At 47.8% G+C, this 19,989-nt stretch overlaps 1 protein-coding gene across 5 annotated transcripts in view; it reads right to left on the bottom strand.

Moving 5' to 3' along the window:
• Window positions 1-2,032: 2,032 nt before the first annotated feature.
• slc45a4a (solute carrier family 45 member 4a) overlaps window positions 2,033-19,989 on the bottom strand; it is a 38,501-nt gene continuing 20,544 nt past the window's right edge. For 4 of the 5 annotated variants that reach the window (XM_081716361.1, XM_081716362.1, XM_035525578.2 and 1 more), the window contains 6 exons: window positions 13,385-13,573; window positions 9,483-9,662; window positions 7,156-8,273; window positions 6,676-6,775; window positions 6,073-6,284; window positions 2,033-5,531 (listed from right to left, as the gene is read on the bottom strand). In XM_081716361.1, the coding sequence (XP_081572487.1) occupies window positions 5,160-5,531; window positions 6,073-6,284; window positions 6,676-6,775; window positions 7,156-8,273; window positions 9,483-9,662; window positions 13,385-13,573 (2,171 nt within the window). In that variant the 3' untranslated portion in view covers window positions 2,033-5,159. The remainder of the gene's footprint in view (window positions 5,532-6,072; window positions 6,285-6,675; window positions 6,776-7,155; window positions 8,274-9,482; window positions 9,663-13,384; window positions 13,574-19,989) is intronic. The other variant, XM_081716364.1, reaches the window with a different exon arrangement.

The raw sequence follows: 19,989 nt of genomic DNA, 5'->3' as shown, positions 1-19,989 counted from the left end.
ACCACGCCACACCCAGCATGGACACCCTAACAAACACACGCACTACACATATACTACACCACACACACACACACACACACACACACACACACACACACACACACACACACACACACACACACACACACACACACACACACACAACGTGCCCAGTCCATGCAACCATGCAGTGCTCAGCATGCATCCAAACAACATTGTTGGTACAAATGAAACACACACACACCTGCACACACCTGCACACACACACACACACACACACACACACACACACACACACACACACACACACACATGATTTAAGGCCCCACAATCAGAATATGGTAAGTTTTTCTTTTTACTGAGCCCCCGGATCTGCTCTATTTCCATCAAAATCACATGTAGAAAAAACAGTATCAAAGCAGTGTGAGATGTGCAGTTTCCTTCAGTCTCTCTCAATTACCACTCCAGCAGTCAGCACAGTACACCATCATAAAACCTGGTTAGTGGAAGTAACTTCCATTGCACACTGGCTAATCTTTACGGATGCTGGCTCAGCCCTTTGTCAGCTAGCTAGGCAAGCATTTTGTATTCCCAGCATAGTGAACACAGTGCTTCTGAGCCCAGTCCCTGAGGTGTAGCATATAGAGCTGAAGTTTCGCATTAGTGGGGATCACTGTAACTGGCTTCCTATCCCAGATCCAAACACACCAGTGCCATGCTGTTAGGAACACTAAACACCTCTTACACATGCATGCGCCACTGGAGAGAAATACACTTCTAATATATTTCTTAATGGCGATGGCTATATCTGTGTTTATCCATTTATTGATGATGATAATGGATATATATGTTAATTTGGTCAATGTAATAAAAGACTCTTTGTTTAAAGGTTGCTTATTTTCAAGCATGATTAAAACCTATTTGTTCTGCTATGATAAAAGTGTGATCAGGTCATGGTAAACTGCGGGATTCTAGTAGGATTATAGCTCCACCCATTAGACCCTATAGTGGTTGTGTAATGACCAGTGCACTGGGGAGTATTTAGCGAATGTATGGATCCATTTGAAGCGACTCCTCATTTTCTCAGTCACACCATATACCACTGTGATCTGGAATTAGAGAGCACTAATACCACAGTAGCAGTATGCAGGAATCCAGGCCACCCTGATGTAAACCGCCTGTACAGCAGTGCCACCTAGTGGCAACGTGCTGGCCTGCAACTTCAGAATTCTACAAGTCTTGGTGCACACTAGTTAATATTATTATGCTGTAGGATATATTAAGAAACAGATATCTTCAGGGTTTTTCTACTTTCATACAGGGAAAGGTGTGAAATGTCAGATGTGTAATAACAGAAAGAAATGTAATTTTGTTCAGCGATTTACTAATATAAGTATATTTACACCACTGGAAGATTTGCTATTCTTTTTTTCAGCAGCCTTAACATTTTAAGATTTGACATGGCATTTGTGTTTGGGGGAAGGGAGGTAATCTGAAATATTTTAATTTAATTGAGACTTTCATTTGGAGTGATGAGTTTGCTCTGTTTTCTAAGCAGTGTGTTTCTAGGCCTGTGTTGCCATGGGGTTGAGTCATGCAGAGATCTTCGTCTGGGGCTGTTTGTCCTAAGGTCTCAAAATGTCCTAATGTCCTCATGGGACTTCTGGTCTTTCATGGCTAAAGACTAGTCGCCAAGCCACTTTTCAGGTTTAAGTTTTGATGGCTATTAATGCAATGTAGGGGTTATATTTCACTGGGAGACACCATATATAAATGACGTATTCATGAACACTTTATCTCTGTCCACTGGGATCTCAATTATAGCCAGTATGTTCTTTATTATGCCTGTTTAATCAGGAAAATTCTGAGAACTGGATCTTCATATCCATGTTCAGCAGTTTCATTCACACATAGTCCAGAAGTGCATAACATATGACTAGTACCAGAATTTCTTTTTACCATTAAACTAGATGAATGATCCAGTTGTGATATATTTCAAGCACCCGTAAAAAAATGGCAGTTTTCTGAACATTGGAATCACATGATGCAAAGGTTCTGAATGTTTCAGGTGAAATTTAATGCCAAGTTAAATGTCGTAACACATGGCCGAGAGCCACGGCGCAGTCGTACATATGAATGTCATACTGAATCTCACACCCAAAACAAGGACAGATAAAACATACTGCAGTGGGAAGGAGGAGGAAAAGAAGAAAGGAATCAGGATTTCTTCCCATGATTCTTTAAAGGTGCGTTCATGACAGTGTTCCTGAAGTTCTATATTTGAGGGCTTGAGCATATTCGCAGACATATACAGACGGATATACAGTTTATATAGAAAACAAAACTAAAATATTCAGCCTTTAATAGCAGCAAAAAAAGTGTTGAAAACAAATACAGCTTTGAAATAAGAAGGCAGAGCGTCCACAGCAAATGCTACGCTGAAGTAGCGCCCATCCGCTTTCTTTACAAATAAAGAAGCAGGAAGTGAGCGCAAACAAATCAGTGAAGCAAAATTTGAGCGACTTATTTCCACACGCCACGTGAACAATTCTTCAGTACTTACACACCTCTGAATGCTAAATATAATGAGGAAATAATACTACTGCTTGAAGTGTTACCTGAAATAAAACGTTTCCTTAGAATAAAATATATAATATATACCAGGACTTGTGAAGAGAAGTGTGATTTTGTAACATGCTCATAGACACACAACATGTGCTCACAACCCCCACGTCTTTCCATCTCAAAAACATTTTTCCTTTGCATTTAGAATGAGTGTAAATATATCTCTTTATAATTATATTTTCATCTTTAAATAATGTCAAAGCTTTTAAGGAGAAAGAGCTAAAAAAAAATAAATATCCACAGTTTTTATTTTGCAAGATGATTCTTTCCTCAAAACTCTGGGGGACGCTAGATTAAGGTCACTCCCGAACTAGCTGGCACCATCAGCGGCGTCGCGCTTTTCATGCTAAGTCTGATCTTGTCAGTGTCAGGGAAGCCAGCCCTGTATGTGCAAACTCTTCGCCACGTCAGATCTTTTGCTCATAGCAGAGCGATAAACAGTATATACATTCATTACCTGACCTGCCCCCTGGTTGAACGAAGGCAGGTCAAAGTGATGCCCCCTAGTGGAGGAAACTCCCTCCCAACCCCACGGGCATAGCCCCAGGAGTGTCCCCTCCGCTTAAAAACAAGCGCGACACACTTCAAGTATTTCCAAACGAGACCTGCCTCCTCCCCCTGAGCACATGTCTCAGCTAATTTAACTAATAAGTGCATTTCTTTTAGCAACGCAGACATATCAAACATCCTCTCATGCACTAGGTAGAAAAAATTTACCACACTAAAGTCAACATGTTCTGAGGCAGGTAACATCATTATTGCAACTGTGTCTGATTTGTCAGGAATATGGTGCGGGTGTGCGGGTGTGGTGTTTTGTTTTCAAGTTTAATTTCTCCTTATGCACATTACAAAAACAGGTTACAGCTTATGGTGTAGGTTTAATACTCTATAAAGTTACATATTAGTACAAATCTGCTTTAATGGAACATAGACATCTCTATGTGGTCAACATGCTGCAATGTCTCTGACGTGCTAGATGGCATGAAGGAAGTAGCATCGTGTCTAGTGAACATTAGAAGAGCATCCCGCTCTTAGATCTTCCAACCTTGAGAAGACGCGCAAAAAGTCTCAGCACGCCAGGCCAAGTGTACGTCACAGCCGTGGCTGACCGGGAACACGACCCCAGCTCATCCTTTCTCTCAGTTGTCTCGTCCAAAAGCCACGCTGCAGCAGACCTGCTGTAGAGCCTGTGCCTCAGGCTTCCGTGGAGCACGGTTGGTGACCAGGCACGGGAGGAACCAAGGTGACGGAGATGAGGTGGAGGAAAACGGGGTAGGGGTGGGTCCTGGGTGGAGCCTTCCTGCATGCAGCAAGCAGGTGACAATGTAAACAAACTTCTAGTGAGAGTGTGGCGCCCCCCTGTGGACGCATAAAGTGCTTAGGGCTGCCAAGATGGCGCCCGTTGAAATGCTATGCAATGCTTCTCGAGCACGTCACCTTCGCCACCGGGCGCAGGCACTCCAATACAACGAGCGCTGGCACTCTGTCACAGATGCCAGCTCCACATGTGCAAATCACACACGCTGCTATGACCACAAGGACACGAAGAGGGGACACACCGACAGCTGGAGCTCCGTCAGCTCACACCGCGCAATCCTCCTCAGGGTGTCTCCCGCAATACTCGCACACTTGTTTATTTTTTCTTCATTTGGTACATGCTCAAAAAAAAAAAAAAAAATACTTGCAGCATTACTCTGAGATTATTTGTGATGTTGTGAAGCGTTTGCACAAATGGTAATGTTGAAAAGAGCTGTGGATAGAAAGAGCAAGTGCAATTCTGACACTTGCGCGCAAGTGCAACACACACTCACAGGCAGAGTAGAGGAACATGGGAAATGTAGGAATCCTTGAGTGATTCCTGCTAGTACTGACCTCAGTGGCTGTTCACAATTGAAAACACTTTAAATACTTAAATGAAATGCAGAAACAGGAATTTCTGTCTCAGTTCTAAACCTTTGGATGTTTTTTCTTAAAACATCAAGATTCCTTCACACATCTGCATATTACTTCTTCAGAAAAAAAGAGTCAACATAGTTTAAAATATAGAAACAAGACCCAAAAAAGTAATTATATTGCGCAGCTTTTGGTAATCACACAGTCCTCTCCTAGACCAGAGGCAAAAAAGAGTCTAATTTAATAGTTTTAATTTAACATGATTCTAATAGTAGTAACATAACTGACAAGGAAAAATATCATTTGGCTCATGCAAATGATTCAGCTGTGATTCAGATATACAATGAACTTTTTTGTTTACATTTTATTTCTTTTTTTTCCCCCTCCAACTTGAGCATGGAGTGGAAGTTAAAAACTGTAACTGACTGAACTTTATGTTGAAAGTGAGCCGGAGCCCAAGAGCAGAGCACCCTTGCTGCCTTGTTTGAGTACTGCTCAATGCTGCCCCCTGGAGGCGCCGAGAGGGAAGAGCATGCATCTCCCTTCACCGCAGCACCCAAGATCTGGGACAGACGGACAGTCGTGCACACAAACACTAAACCTCACACAAAAGAAAGCCACGCCCCGAGCCCCCGGCCGTGGGCGCACGACCTCCGCCTGCATCACAGCGTGGACTCGTGCTCCACCTTGCACGTGGTTGTGGCGGCACCCTTGCGGGTGAGCTTCAGGACGCTGGGCTTCTCGGCCGCTGCCTGCTCGCCGCGCTCGTTGCCCGTGGACGTTGGGGTCTTGGCCTGGTCACCTTTTGCTCCCTCGCCCTCACCCGGGTAGATGACCAGGAAGCAGGAGGTCAGGAAGCCCAGGAAGGAGCCGCCCGATGCCACCACAGGGATGACCCGCACGCTGCCTACAGCGTCCACCACCGCGCCCAGCGCCGACGCCACCAGGATCTGAGAGATGTAAACCTGGCACGACAGGATGGCGCAGTCGATGCCGAACCCTCGCTTGGAGTTGCCAGGGCTGTGGTGGATGTACTGTGGAACAGTGGAAAGAAGCCTGGTCAATACGTCATGCCGCACAGCCCTCCGGGGAAAACCTGTTCCCTGTGAACACGGTCGTGTTAGCTTTCATAAACACACCCTCAGTCAAAGAAGGCAGTCTCAAATTCTCCTCTTTTTGGCTACCATTACTACTGCGGGGGAAGCTACGGAAGACGCTGTCGCCGACGGTAATTTGATGGAGACCCAAATGAGGTTGGTAGTATGCTGTGGAAGTGATATATGATACAGAGTCCAAGCAAAGTTCTATTCAACTATTCCATATGGATACAGCGTGTGCCAAAAGCCACATTTGAACGTCTTCCACAGAAAGTCATAAAAGAGGTTGGGTTATTTGAGTGCATGCTGTAAATGTCACACATACTGTTAACTAGCAGACAGGCTGAATGGCGTGCCAAGCAGCAAGCCGAACACTCAGAATTCTTTTACCGACGATTAATCCGAGGAATTAAATGGTTTGGCACGGACTGCTGTAGGTTCTCTAAAAGGCCAGCAGAGCGGAGCACTGGCGCCTCACCTCTTTGATGTCGTGGTACTGGCCGAGCAGGGCGTAGGGGCAGTAGGAAATGCTCATGGAGATGGCGCCCATGCTGCTGATCATCACCATTGAAACGTAGACGTTTGGAAAGAGGGCCATGACGGCCGTGCCGACGGAGAAGCCCAGCGTGCCCAGGATGTAGATGACCTTGATGCTCAGGTCAAAGTTGTCCAGGTACTTCTGGAGTAAAACTGGAGAAAAGAAACAAAGCACGTTCAGAACAAAGTGTGGACCCCACAAAAAAAACCAAAAAAAACCATGCAGGGGCGTTTCCGTAACGGCTCGCGGGGTTAATGCTTGTTCAGGACAGCGTGTGGAGGGCCTCCAGGGTCAAGCTGTGGAGAGAGGCGGCGTGCCAGCTGCTCCCACTCCAAACTCGATACCTCCCGATACCTCTGTAACCCTCCGAAACAGCCCCGTTTCCGTGGCGAAAGCTAGCCGGCCGCTGTCCCCCGCACGCTAACCCTCGGCACTGCACTTTGTCGTAAGGACACGCAACAGCGGGGAGATTTGGGGCAAAAAGGCAGAGGCTTTGTGCGGGGGGGTGTTTGTGGGCTCATGGAGGGATGGGGGATGACTCACCCGAGCAGACAGCCGCGGTGGCAGCGTAGATCACCAGTCCCCAGCATCCCATCTGCACTCCTTTATGGTAGTTTTGCAGCACCGTGGAGTTAGCAGGAGCCTGGGAACACAGACACCGGCTCAGACAGACTCAGGGCGTCCGGGAACAACGTGGCCACGTGGCTCTAACGTTTCAGCTTAACGGGGAAGTAAAGTGCGGACTTGAATAAGCCATCAAAAGTAAAAGTAATATGTCTCAACGTCAGACACTATAGCGTTTTCTGGAAATAGTTTATTTCTTAAAGATCTTTAACTCAGGTTCTCTAAAACAACGTGTTTATGTCAGAAAATGAATGGTCCGAACGGCAGTTGTCTACAACAAAACCTGAAAATGTCCGAGACTAATACGAAAGTATGGTAGATGTTTTACAGCGTCCTTGAGTAACAACCGTAAACCGCAGTGTCGTCGTTTGGTGACGTGGAGAAGAGGTGATTTCTCACCGTAGGGTCTCCCTCGTAGATGACCTGCCCCATGAAGTCAGTGTAGAACACGGCCTCGGCGATGACGGAGAACCAGGTGAGCAGATGACAGGCGCACAGGTGCAGCAGCTCCCTGGGCATCTTCAGCATGGACATCCACAAGAGGCGCACGGTGGTCTCGCCCTCGCCCTCTTCGCTCTCTGTGTCGCCGCTAGACGTGGTGTTGCCACTCTGGTGCCGGGCCCTCTGCCTCTGTGCCTGCTTCAGCCGCTGCTGCAGCTCATAGATGTCGTTCATGCTCCGTGACGGCTTGATGAGCACGGCGGCGTTGGCGCGCCGGAAGCGGTAGCGGTGCGACCCCAGGCGTCCGTAGTAGGAGAAGGTGTGAGAGGACTGACGGTAGAAGGTGTGGCGACGCCGGCGGGCCGACGCGCCGGCAGGCTGCGGCGGCCGCGGGGGGCCACCGCCGTCCCCGCCGGGGCTGGACGTGTGGCCGTTGGGGACCTTGGGCTCGGCGGGCCAGGCGTGGAGCGGTGCCTCCTCGTCCTCCGGCTCCGGTTCGGACAGGCTGAGGCGGCCGGGCGGGAGCTCCCGGCCGTCGGTGCTGTCGTCATCGCTGCGGCGACGCTGGGGCGAGCCGTGGTAGGATGGGGCGCGCTCCTCCAGGAAGATGGACGGCTCGATCTGCCGCAGGAACAGCGCCTCGTGGTCCAGGTGCTCCAGCGGCCCGTCAGCCATGGCCAGCACTGAGTCGCTCTTGCTGCGCACCAGCTCGGCATGCAGGAAGTCCAGCTCCAGGTCCTGCTCGGAGCGGCGATCGGCCAACACCACCGAGCGCTCGTACGGCTCATCCTCGCCGATCAGCTCTGGGGCGGGCGAGGGCTCAGGCGCCGGCAGGCCCAGCGGGCCGTTGGGCTTGCCGTAGGAGGACGAGACGGTGTCCCCCACTTCCTCCAGCCGCTCCTGCTGGGGGCAGTACTGCTCCTCCTCGATGCTGAACAGGTGGAGCCCCACGGAGACAGTGAAGAGCAGGGCAGCAAACACAAACAGAATCTGTTCCTGCGACTTGAAGACCATGCCCAGGAAGGTGTGGGTCCAGTCGAGGCCGCCGAAAGCGTAGCCCACAGCTCCTCCCAGGCCTGCCAATACACAGACAGCGACTTGGTTTATGACCTTCAAACAGTGGCTAAAATATGTGAACAGAAACAGCCTATTTCTTCCAGGTTGGAGTCAGAGATTAATAATGGACTTTAATGTACTAAAATGGTACTCTGACAAACAGATTATTACCTCCTAGTAATAAAAAACACCCCACAACACAATGTAGCATAGCATTGGTGTAAACAGTCCAGTCTGTGGCGGTAGGCAGAGAACACTAAAGGTCTATTTGTGTAGTAACATAACTACTAAGAAGTCAAGATGCTAAATGTGTGTGTGTGTGAGTATCTGTGTATCTCTGTGTGTGTGTATTTGTGTATGTGTGTGTGTCTGTGTGTATCTTTGTGTGTGTGTGTGTGTGTGTGTGTATCTCTCTATGTGTACCTGTTGAGATGCCGTGGATGTTGAGGAGCACTGTGTGCACGTTGGAGGTGTGGATCCACTGAGGAGGTGTGGATATCGACAGCACTTTATGTGTGTGTGTGTGTGTGTGAGATGTGCTTTTTGAAAAGGCCCGGAGGTGCAATAGGGGCTGTGTGGCTCGCCTATGTCTGCATGTGTACATGCGAGTATGTGTGTAACCTGCTGAGAAGGCGTGGATGTTGAGAGCACTCTGTGTGTGTGTGTGTGTGTGTGTGTGTGTGTGTGTGTGTGTGTGTGCGTGCGTGTGTGTGGAACCTGCTGAGAAGGTGTGGATGTTGAGAGCACTCTGTGTGTGTGTGTGTGTGTAACCTGCTGAGAAGGCGTGGATGTTGAGAGCACTCTGTGTGTGTGTGTGTAACCTGCTGAGAAGGCGTGGATGTTGAGAGCACTCTGTGTGTGTGTGTGTAACCTGCTGAGAAGGCGTGGATGTTGAGAGCACTCTGTGTGTGTGTGTGTGTGTGTGTGTGTGTGTGTGTGTGTGTGTGTGTGTGTGTGTGCGCGCGTGTGTGTGGAACCTGCTGAGAAGGTGTGGATGTTGAGAGCACTCTGTGTGTGTGTGTGTGTGTGTGTGTGTGTGTGTGTGTGTAACCTGCTGAGAAGGCGTGGATGTTGAGAGCACTCTGTGTGTGTGTGTGTGTGTGTGTGTAACCTGCTGAGAAGGCGTGGATGTTGAGAGCACTCTGTGTGTGTGTGTGTGTGTGTGTGTGTGTGTGTGTGTGTGTGTGTGTGTGTGTGTGTGTGTGTGTGTGCGCGTGTGCGTGTGGAACCTGCTGAGAAGGCGTGGATGTTGAGCGCCATGTCCTGCTCTTCTGTGTCAGCCACGTCCAGCAGGTATGCTCGTATGGGGCCTTCGGCCGCATCCGCGCAGAAGTCCAGTACCACCACGCCCAGTACGGTCAGCACGATGCCAATGGGCTGCTTGCTGGGCATGTCGCCGATGGCCAGACCTGTAGCGAACATGGCAAAGAGAGAGCGGCTCTCGGTATTTACTAACACATATCCCTGCACTAAAGCAAAAAAAATGGCGGTAAAGATTCCTACCACGTAAGAGAGCAAACAGACGCTATGAACCATGATCATTACACAATGTGGGGTTTTTCTGTATGTGCTGATGTGTTTGTATGCCTGTGTCTATATGTATATGTAATCCAATATAGATTAGTGTGTGCAGATACATGCATACGCACACGCACACGCACACACACACACACACATGCACACATACGCAAACACACACACCACACACCCTGGGGAAATGCACTTTATGTATCCAGACCAGCTGTCCTAATACATGAAATGATGTGTTGCCCAGCACTATCAGAGTGTGTGTGTGTGTTTGTGTGTGTGTGTGTGCTAATTGATCACACTGGTTGGTGCTTGCGTTCAGGGTAGGGCCATGATAAGAATGTTTCAGGCCACAGTAATCTCATGCCAGTTTGGAGCATATAAACAAGTTAAATAAAGACAAAACATACGATATCTGGCAATAGAGAGGAGTCTCTTAAAATTAGTGTATATTGAAAGACCCAGTTAGAAATGTTAGTGTCGGATCTCACATTTCCAAGTCTCTGCAATCCAGCTTTCTACCATCTTTAGAATATAGCTCGAACCAAAGACTTAATGTCCCAATGAGACCTTGAGAAACTCATGCACATTTATCCCCGCCAGGAATGTAACTGGACTCCCCTAGAAGACCCTTCATTAGCTATAACTGACAGAAAGGGAATGGCACGCACTACTCCAGTTCTAGAGAGAACAGCGCAAATTACTCCAGTTCTAGAGAGAACAGCGCAAATTACTCCAGTTCTAGAGAGAACAGCACACATTACTCCAGTTCTAGAGAGAACAGCACACATTACTCCAGTTCTAGAGAGAACAGCACACATTACTCGTTCTAGAGAACAGCGCACATCACTCCAGTTCTAGAGAGAACAGCGCACATCACTCCAGTTCTAGAGAACAGCACACATTACTCCAGTTCTAGAGAGAACAGCGCACATTACTCCAGTTCTAGAGAGAACAGCACACATTACTCCAGTTCTAGAGAACAGCGCACATCACTCCAGTTCTAGAGAGAACAGCGCACATCACTCCAGTTCTAGAGAACAGCACACATTACTCCAGTTCTAGAGAGAACAGCACACATTACTCCAGTTCTAGAGAGAACAGCACACATTACTCCAGTTCTAGAGAGAACAGCACACATTACTCCAGTTCTAGAGAACAGAGCACATTACTCCCGTTCTAGAGAGAACAGAGCACATTACTCCAGTTCTAGAGAGAACAGCACACATTACTCCCGTTCTAGAGATAACAGCGCACATTACTCCTGTTCTAGAGATAACAGCGCACATTACTCCCGTTCTAGAGAGAACAGCACACATTACTCCCGTTCTAGAGATAACAGCGCACATTACTCCCGTTCTAGAGATAACAGCGCACATTACTCCCGTTCTAGAGAGAACAGAGCACATTACTCCCGTTCTAGAGATAACAGCGCACATTACTCCCGTTCTAGAGAGAACAGCACACATTACTCCCTTACAGTCTCTGATTAATATGGCCACAAGCGCTGGAATTCTCTATTTGAAAAATTGGAGATCAATAGACAACCTTAGCGTGTTCAAAAAAAACCCAAAACATCTCTACTTACATATGTACTTAGTTATTATTGCATCCAATAATATTTCATTATTTCTATAAAAGGCAAAGTGTTCCATCACTTTAAGTTTTAGTGTAAAGCACTTACAATGTGTTTCTTTGTTCTTATAGTCATTCTTATATTCAGATCCTTTTTGTTCTTGTATTCATTTTATTCACTTATTATTCTTTTCTGTTTTATTTTCTATTCTCTATTTTATGTTTATTACATAAAGCACTTAATAAAAATGTAAGCTTTACATTTTATTTGCATAATATATTATTACGGGATCTTTTGCCCATTTGAAACATAAATGTTATACGATTGCTTCCACTTTCTAATCCTTTAAAAAAGTCAGCAAGAAAGCATTTTACAAACTAAAAAAATGACAACAAGTAAGAAAGAAAAAGGGGTTATAGAGAGAGCGAACAAGAGATGGAGGGAGAGAGGCAGGGAAAGGGCATATGGGGTGAGACAACAGATAAAACAGACAGACGTACAGACAGATAGATAGATCGAGAGAATCTGAGAGTGAGAGAATGAGACGTGTTGCAGTAGTCATGTGTAAGCCTGTGTGTGGCTCTCTTCCTGCCCACGGAGCTGGTGCTGACTAGAGACAGGAGACAGGAAGTTGTTCCGGATAGCCAATGAAAGGTAAAAAAGGGGCACAACAGGAAATCTTTCCCTGTGAACTGGTTCCTAGTCCTTTCCCATGTCACTGAGACGGACAGGGTTCACAATCTGACGTGCACCTCTCTCTCTCTCTCTCCCTCTCTCTCTCTCTCCCTCTCTCTCTCTCTCTCTCTCTCCCTCCCTCTCTCTCTCTCTCTCTCCCTCTCTCTCTCTCTCTCCCTCTCTCTCTCTCTCCCCCTCTCCCTCAACAGCAGACTGTGTGGGGTAACGACAGGTCACTCTCCCAGCCTTTGCTAAGCCTTTACTCCTGTATCATACTTCAGCTACAAAAAAGACAACTGCTGTTTGAATGAATTATGCCTACTTTTGACTAAAGTTCTTGTTTTTGTTTCCTTATAGAAACATCTGTTCTTGTATTTCCCAATAAATAACATCAGATTAACTACCACATATCACGCACCCTGTCCCCAACCCTAACCCTCTAAAAACCTTCCTCGAATGACATTTCTCTAGTCTCTACCTGCTTTTTTATTTGCTTTCACAGAATCTTTTACAAAGGCGCACGTCTCGGAGCTGGGTGACCTGACAGTTGGCTCCTAACACAATTCCCACCGCATGGAACGTCCTCGGCAGTTTCGGTTCCCGTCATTAACACAGGCACTATGGGAGACGTCTTCCTTCCTGGAGTTCAACCACAGGGGCTCCACCCCACTGTCACCTAAGGCGGCAATTCTGTAAGCGTGAATTGTTAATTAATTGACGGTGATTACGGTGACGAGGAGAAAAGGGCAAATCCCAGGTGATGAGCCCTAAGGTTCTCCCTGGCCTGCAGTGTTGAGTGGTGTGTCGAGCCTTGAAGGAGTGCATGGATGGGGGCACTCTGTTGGGGGACAGAATTCCTGTCTGAAACAGAAAAGGATGCAGCTGACTGCTGCTGAGATCTGGGTGGTCCCTTGGTGCTGCAGGCCGTGCTTTTCGCTGAATTATCCCGCCTGCTCCAGCCTACCTTGAGCAGAGTCATGGTTCAACACGAGACACTCTCGTCCTTCTTCATCTCAGGATCCTGCACCTAGCAGAAGGCTCCTAGATTCTTTAAATAATCTGGCTGTAGCGACATGACTGACTTAAAATGTTTGCTCATTCACTCTCAGACAGTGACTGTCAGTCACTCTCGGACATCTTACAAGGTGGACGGCCTTTCCTCTGAAACGTTTTCATTCTTCTCACAAGAAAACGATGCAGGAGGTATACAAACCTTATGGTAACGTTACCGATTATTGATCGGCCTACCTTCAAAGTTGTGTGTGTGTGTGTGTGTGTGTGAGAGTGTGTGTGTGAGTGTGTGTGAGAGTGTGTGTGTGAGTGTGTGTGAGTGTTCCCTCTCCTGGAGCGCACCTATCAGGGAACCGTTGAGGAAGAGTGCCACGCCTATGAGCACGCCCACGCACAGTGCCAGGATGAAGGGGCGACGGCGTCCCCAGTGAAGCGTGCATCGGTCGCTGGCCGAGCCAATCAGAGGGGTGAACAGGAGGCCCAGGATGGGGCTGAGGAACCACACCAGGCTGTAGTACTGCTCTGGAAGACCTGAGGAGAGCAGCACAAAGTGGAGCTTTCAGTGTCAGGGCTGGAAAACGTTAAAGTCAGACTTCGCTCAGACTGATGTGGAGAGGACAGTGCAAATCGCAGGATAACATTAGACTCTGGGATATTAGACTTAGCAAGACTGCCACACAAACCATAGAGAAAAGATTTATATTTACAGCATTTGGCATAGAGAAAACATTTAACTGGATTTAACCCCCCAACTCGAATCTGATCTAAGATCAGTTTTCCTTAACAACCCAGTAAAAAATGATACAGTGGGGATGCTTTTAAGCTGCTTCATACATATGGGCCCAGATTTATAAGATATGCAGGTCAATACAATATCATATTACAAAGAGCTCCCAGATCCCTCAATAATATGTTAGTTATTGATATAGAAAAAATATTTTGTAGCAGGGTGCACTTTTTCCAGGTCTGTGGTGTGCTGGGGTTACACGAGTGGAAATGAGCTCCACCCGTAACCGTTCAGCCCCGGAACAGTGAGCTCCACCCGTGACCGTTCAGCCCCGGAACAATGAGCTCCACCCGTGACCGCTCAGCCCCGGAGCAGTGAGCTCCACCCGTGACCGCTCAGCCCCGGAGCAGTGAGCTCCACCCGTGACCGCTCAGCCCCGGAGCAGTGAGCTCCACCCGTGACCGCTCAGCCCCGGAGCAGTGAGCTCCACCCGTGACCGCTCAGCCCCGGAGCAGTGAGCTCCACCCGTGACCGCTCAGCCCCGGAGCAGTGAGCTCCACCCGTGACCGCTCAGCACTGCAGCAGTGAGCTCCACCCGTGACCGTTCAGCACTGCAGCAGTGAGCGGTCAAAGCTGCTTGGACATGGCACATTTTGCCTGAACCGACTTTGTGCCTCATGTTCCAGCAAAAGGGCCGAGAACTGGAGAAAATGCATACACGCACGCGTGCTTGTGCGAATGCACTCAAGCTCGCACGCATGTGCGCACGCTTTATCAGAGTGATAAGTAAAGGCACTGTGAAAACCACGCGGGAACCAGAATCCAAAGAGTGACTGCTGAATGCTGCTGTGGTCAGTCTACGACAAACAAGGAGCTCTAAGACTCTGCTTACAGCACACCGGCCTCCACAGATTAGGAAACACACAGAGAACTGTAAATCTCTGACTGGCAAACACGGCATCAGAACACACACACACACACACACACACACACACACACACACACACACACACACACACACACACACACACACACACACACACACACACACACACACACACACACACACACACACACACACACACACACACACACACACACAATTAAGCCCCAGTGCTCAGTAATCTAGTTATAAGTGAGCATTTATCATGCTCTTACAGGCAGTATGAAACCTTTAGGACTCCTGCATAAAATCTCCCAGTAAACTCATCCAGATCTGTGAGCCAGTTGGCATAGTAACTGTGATTCGGCAGAGGGCCTGCATCTGTGTGTGTGTGTGTGTGTGTGTGTGTGCTTGTGCGCTGAATGAGGGCACTGACTAACAATCTCCACAATCATCTGAGAAGAAGATTCACTATAAGTGGAGAATTAAGCATGTATAGTCAAGTAAAGTTCATACACACACACACACACACACACACACACACACACACACACACACACACACACACACACACACACACACACACACACACACACACACACACACACACACACACACACAGTGGGGTCAGGGCAGCTGCCAAGGCTGTCATGAGATACGTTGCTCTGTGTGTAGGTGGGCCAGAATTCACTTTTCTCTCTGTGGCTTCAGACAGACACAGAGAAGGTTCCAGAACTCCAGAGCAACGTGTGGAACAACGCGATAAACAACCCTGGAACTGTCCAGTGAGTGATAACTCACACACTCTGGGAAGTGAAGGTGTGCATGAATGTGTGTGAATGTGATCTAATAACAGAGTTAAACTCCATTTTGACCTCACTGGCCCTCGCCAGTACAGCACTTTACACTAATGACCGCACTTGGCAGGGAACGCAGGTCCTCGTACGCGTGGCGTTTCAGAGCACGAGGGCTGTTCTGGAATCATCTCCGGCACATCGATCCAACTGCATTCACTAGGTGAGGTAAATGCACTGTGAGAAACATGATACGCTCCCTCGCCGTGCCTTGAGGGCAGTGGAAAATTACTTGGCATGGTGAGCAAAAAGCAGGCGGATACAGAGCACCTGACACTGGCAGACTCTGAGAGCTCTGGGGGGGGTGGGCAACACACTACCTAATTACTGCAGGAGAACACTCTAGTGTGTGTGCGACACACGCCGCATGTCAGTACTCCAGGTACTCTGATGATTAATTAGCAGGCAACTATAATCCAATTATAATTTACAGCTGATAGTTTCTCACATGCACTCATACACACACACACACACACACACACACACACACAAAATATGATTGCTATCTTGTCCTGTCTCAACCACACCTACTGTATATGCGGCGTATGTTAAATGACCACTGCTCATGCACTTATGGAAATATTGCTCTAGTGTTGATTAACTGAACCATCCTAGCACACATTGTTTGAAATGATACTTATTGTTGTAATTTTGTCGAGGTATCTGCGTTGCCTCCTGCCTCCAGCAGTATCCTAGTCCAATAGCATCTCGGACTGTAATGTACTTGTACTGTACTGGATGGGATGCATCCTATGAGTAAATGACAAAGCACCTTTCTAAGTCGCTCTGGATAAGAGCGTCTGCTAAATGCCACAAACATAAATGTAAATCTTGTATTCATGTGAGAACGCCCGCAATGTTCTGTTCTGTGTGCGTCTTGGCTGTAGACGACCTAAAGCTTGATTTCTTTCTGTGCCTTGGCACCACATAAGTGCCTCACACGCCGCCTGCACCTGCCACCGTGTCGGGGGGTTCACGGCCGTGAGAAGAACCTTCCAGAAGCTCTCCCCTGGGGTCAGGGCAGGAGCGGCGAGACAGGCTGACGTGTAACGGGAACCACGGGCACTGCGACCCCTCGAGCAAACACTTCCTGGCCCTCGGCTGCTATATCCACGCCGGAAAATGTTTTTATATTTCTGCTTTGCCTTTGTTCAGTTTCCCAAGTGTTTGTGTGTTCTGCCTGGGCCTGTGAATGAACTGAATAGATTGGAATCAGTTGGTCAGAGTTTGTTTTTTCCTCGAAACCTGCAGTGAGTAAACATGCAAACAGGAGGTTAGATCACAGTAAATAATGACAGCAGGGTTTGTTTTTTTAAAGTTGTTCCTGGCAGGTCAAAAATGGCTAACAATACTGAGAGCATAGAAAGTTGTAGGACTCCAGGAAGCAGAGATAGAGATAGGGAGCGAGAGAGAGCGAGAGAGAGATGTACTTTTGTCAGGTACTACGAATTCCAGGAAAATTCCATTTTCTGTTTCAACGCTACATTTCAAACAGAACCAGAGCAGATCTGTTTTTATTGCTGGTGTATCCTGTGCTTTGGCTAACACACTTATGGTGTGGACAGGTGCAGTTAACACAGCCCAGTAACAAAGACCACTCTGCCTACTCATGACCCCATGATTCTCACACACACACACACACACACACACACACACACACACACACACACGTTTCAGTGAGTACCTGAACACTACTTCTGACGCATGACTCAGGCCGTGACTCATTCAGTCTGTAAAAAACACAATGACTTTGGCTCCTTTCCCAAACGCTGCCTATTCACACACTGTTCATGAGAAAATCAACCTCAGCCAAAAAACATGGGACTGTAGGATGAGAGAGAGAGAGAAAGAGAGAAAGAGAGAGGGAGAGAAAGAGAGGGATAGACAGAAAAACAAACAGGCAGGGAAAAAGCGAGAGTGGTGCATGTAGCACTATCCGTAGACAATGCAGCAGCACGAAAGGAAACGTGCTTTCTCTTTGCCTTCACTCTCGAGCTTGCTCTGTCTCCGTCTGTCTCCCTCTCTCTCCCTCCATCTCTCTTTCTCTTTGGCTTTATCTCTTCCCTTCTCTCTGCCTCCCCCCATGCATTTGGTGTCGCTTTCCCGAAGAAGGCTGGGAAGAACGGATCCAGCCCTCTGCCACCTTTAGTTGTTCTGTAGCGTGAAGTCTCACAGGAAGAACTCCAGAATTCGCAGAGGGTCGAGGTAATTGCAGGGCTTGGCTTCTCTCATTCATTCACGAGCACAACTGTGACAAATGAGAACGATAACATGGCAAAAGCGTGCTGTGACCTGGCAAGCGCGGCAGCGTTGAGCCACAATCATGGAGCTGCATGGGGTAAAGTGGCACTTCTAAAGCTCAGAGCTCGCTGAGTTCAAGCAGGGACGAGGCTCCATGACAGGCTTCTGGCACTGGAGCCAGACATGCGGTGTCCTGGACCTGTGTCGTCCTCCGCAGCAGAGAGGCTTGTGGATGAATACCACTACTTTCTCCTGCCATACAGGTCCCAAATCAAACCAAATACAGCGGTTTCTGAAAATCAGAACAATTTCAGATTTGCAGCCTATAGTCACAATCTGAGAAGCCCTCCATCTGATGTTTAGAACTTTCTGGAAGTTTCTCTTGGTCAGCTTGTGTGTGTGTGTGTGTGTGTGTGTGTGTGTGTGTGTGTGTGTGTGTGTGTGTGTGTGTGTGTGTGTGTGTGTGTGTTCAACCAGGCCATGTTCTCTCACAGTAGCCAAAACTTATTGTTCCTGCTCTCAGCTGTTATGAATTATTCAGTGATGTCCTACAAAAATGCTAAGATCCAAATGTTAAAAGACTAGAGGAAAAGGAAAAACAACAAACAAGAAAGAAAGAAACAGACAAACAGAAGTGGAGAAAAACAGAGGTAAGAGGAACGATAGGGAACGATAGGGGGGTAAGAGGTAAGAGATAAGGGGAATGATGGGGAACGATAGGGAGGTAAGAGGTAAGGGGAACGATAGGGAAGTAAGAGGTAAGGGGAACGATAGGGAACGATAGGGAGGTAAGAGGTAAGAGGAACGATAGGGAACGATAGGGAGGTAAGAGGTAAGAGGAACGATAGGGAAGTAAGAGGTAAGAGGAACGATAGGGAACGATAGGGAGGTAAGAGGTAAGAGGTAAGAGGAACGATAGGGAGGTAAGAGGTAAGAGGAACGATAGGGAACGATAGGGAGGTAAGAGCTAAGAGGAACGATAGGGAACGATAGGGAGGTAAGAGGTAAGAGGAAAGAGGAACGATAGGGAGGTAAGAGGTAAGAGGAACGATAGGGAACGATAGGGAGGTAAGAGGTAAGAGGAACGATAGGGAAGTAAGAAGTAAGAGGAACGATAGGGAACGATAGGGAGGTAAGAGGTAAGAGGTAAGAGGAACGATAGGGAGGTAAGAGGTAAGAGGAACGATAGGGAACGATAGGGAGGTAAGAGCTAAGAGGAACGATAGGGAACGATAGGGAGGTAAGAGGTAAGAGGAACGATAGGGAACGATAGGGAGGTAAGAGGTAAGAGGAACGATAGGGAACGATAGGGAGGTAAGAGGTAAGAGGTAAGAGGAACGATAGGGAACGATAGGGAGGTAAGAGGTAAGAGGAACGATAGGGAAGTAAGAGGTAAGAGGAACGATAGGGAACGATAGGGAGGTAAGAGGTAAGAGGAACGATAGGGAACGATAGGGAGGTAAGAGGTAAGAGGTAAGAGGAACGATAGGGAACGATAGGGAGGTAAGAGGTAAGAGGAACGATAGGGAAGTAAGAGGTAAGAGGAACGATAGGGAACGATAGGGAGGTAAGAGGTAAGAGGTAAGAGGAACGATAGGGAGGTAAGAGGTAAGAGGAACGATAGGGAACGATAGGGAGGTAAGAGCTAAGAGGAACGATAGGGAACGATAGGGAGGTAAGAGGTAAGAGGAACGATAGGGAACGATAGGGAGGTAAGAGGTAAGAGGAACAATAGGGAACGATAGGGAGGTAAGAGGAACGATAGGGAACGATAGGGAGGTAAGAGGTAAGAGGTAAGAGGAACGATAGGGAACGATAGGGAGGTAAGAGGTAAGAGAAACGATAGGGAACGATAGGGAGGTAAGAGCTAAGAGGTAAGAGGAACGATAGGGAACGATAGGGAGGTAAGAGGAACGATAGGGAACGATAGGGAGGTAAGAGGAACGATAGGGAACGATAGGGAATGATAGGGAGGTAAGAGGTAAGAGGAACGATAGGGAACGATAGGGAGGTAAGAGCTAAGAGGTAAGAGGAATGATAGGGAACGATAGGGAGGTAAGAGGTAAGAGGAACGATAGGGAACGATAGGGAATGATAGGGAGGTAAGAGGTAAGAGGAACGATAGGGAACGATAGGGAGGTAAGAGGTAAGAGGAACGATAGGGAACGATAGGGAACGATAGGGAGGTAAGAGGAACGATAGGGAACGATAGGGAACGATAGGGAGGTAAGAGGAACGATAG

The sequence above is a fragment of the Electrophorus electricus genome, chromosome 6, assembly GCF_041902795.1.
Source record: "Electrophorus electricus isolate QZ-2024a chromosome 6, ASM4190279v1, whole genome shotgun sequence".
Lineage (NCBI taxonomy): Eukaryota > Metazoa > Chordata > Actinopteri > Gymnotiformes > Gymnotidae > Electrophorus > Electrophorus electricus.
Note: the sequence above shows the minus strand (reverse complement) of the source record. Positions and strands in the feature narration are given on the sequence as shown.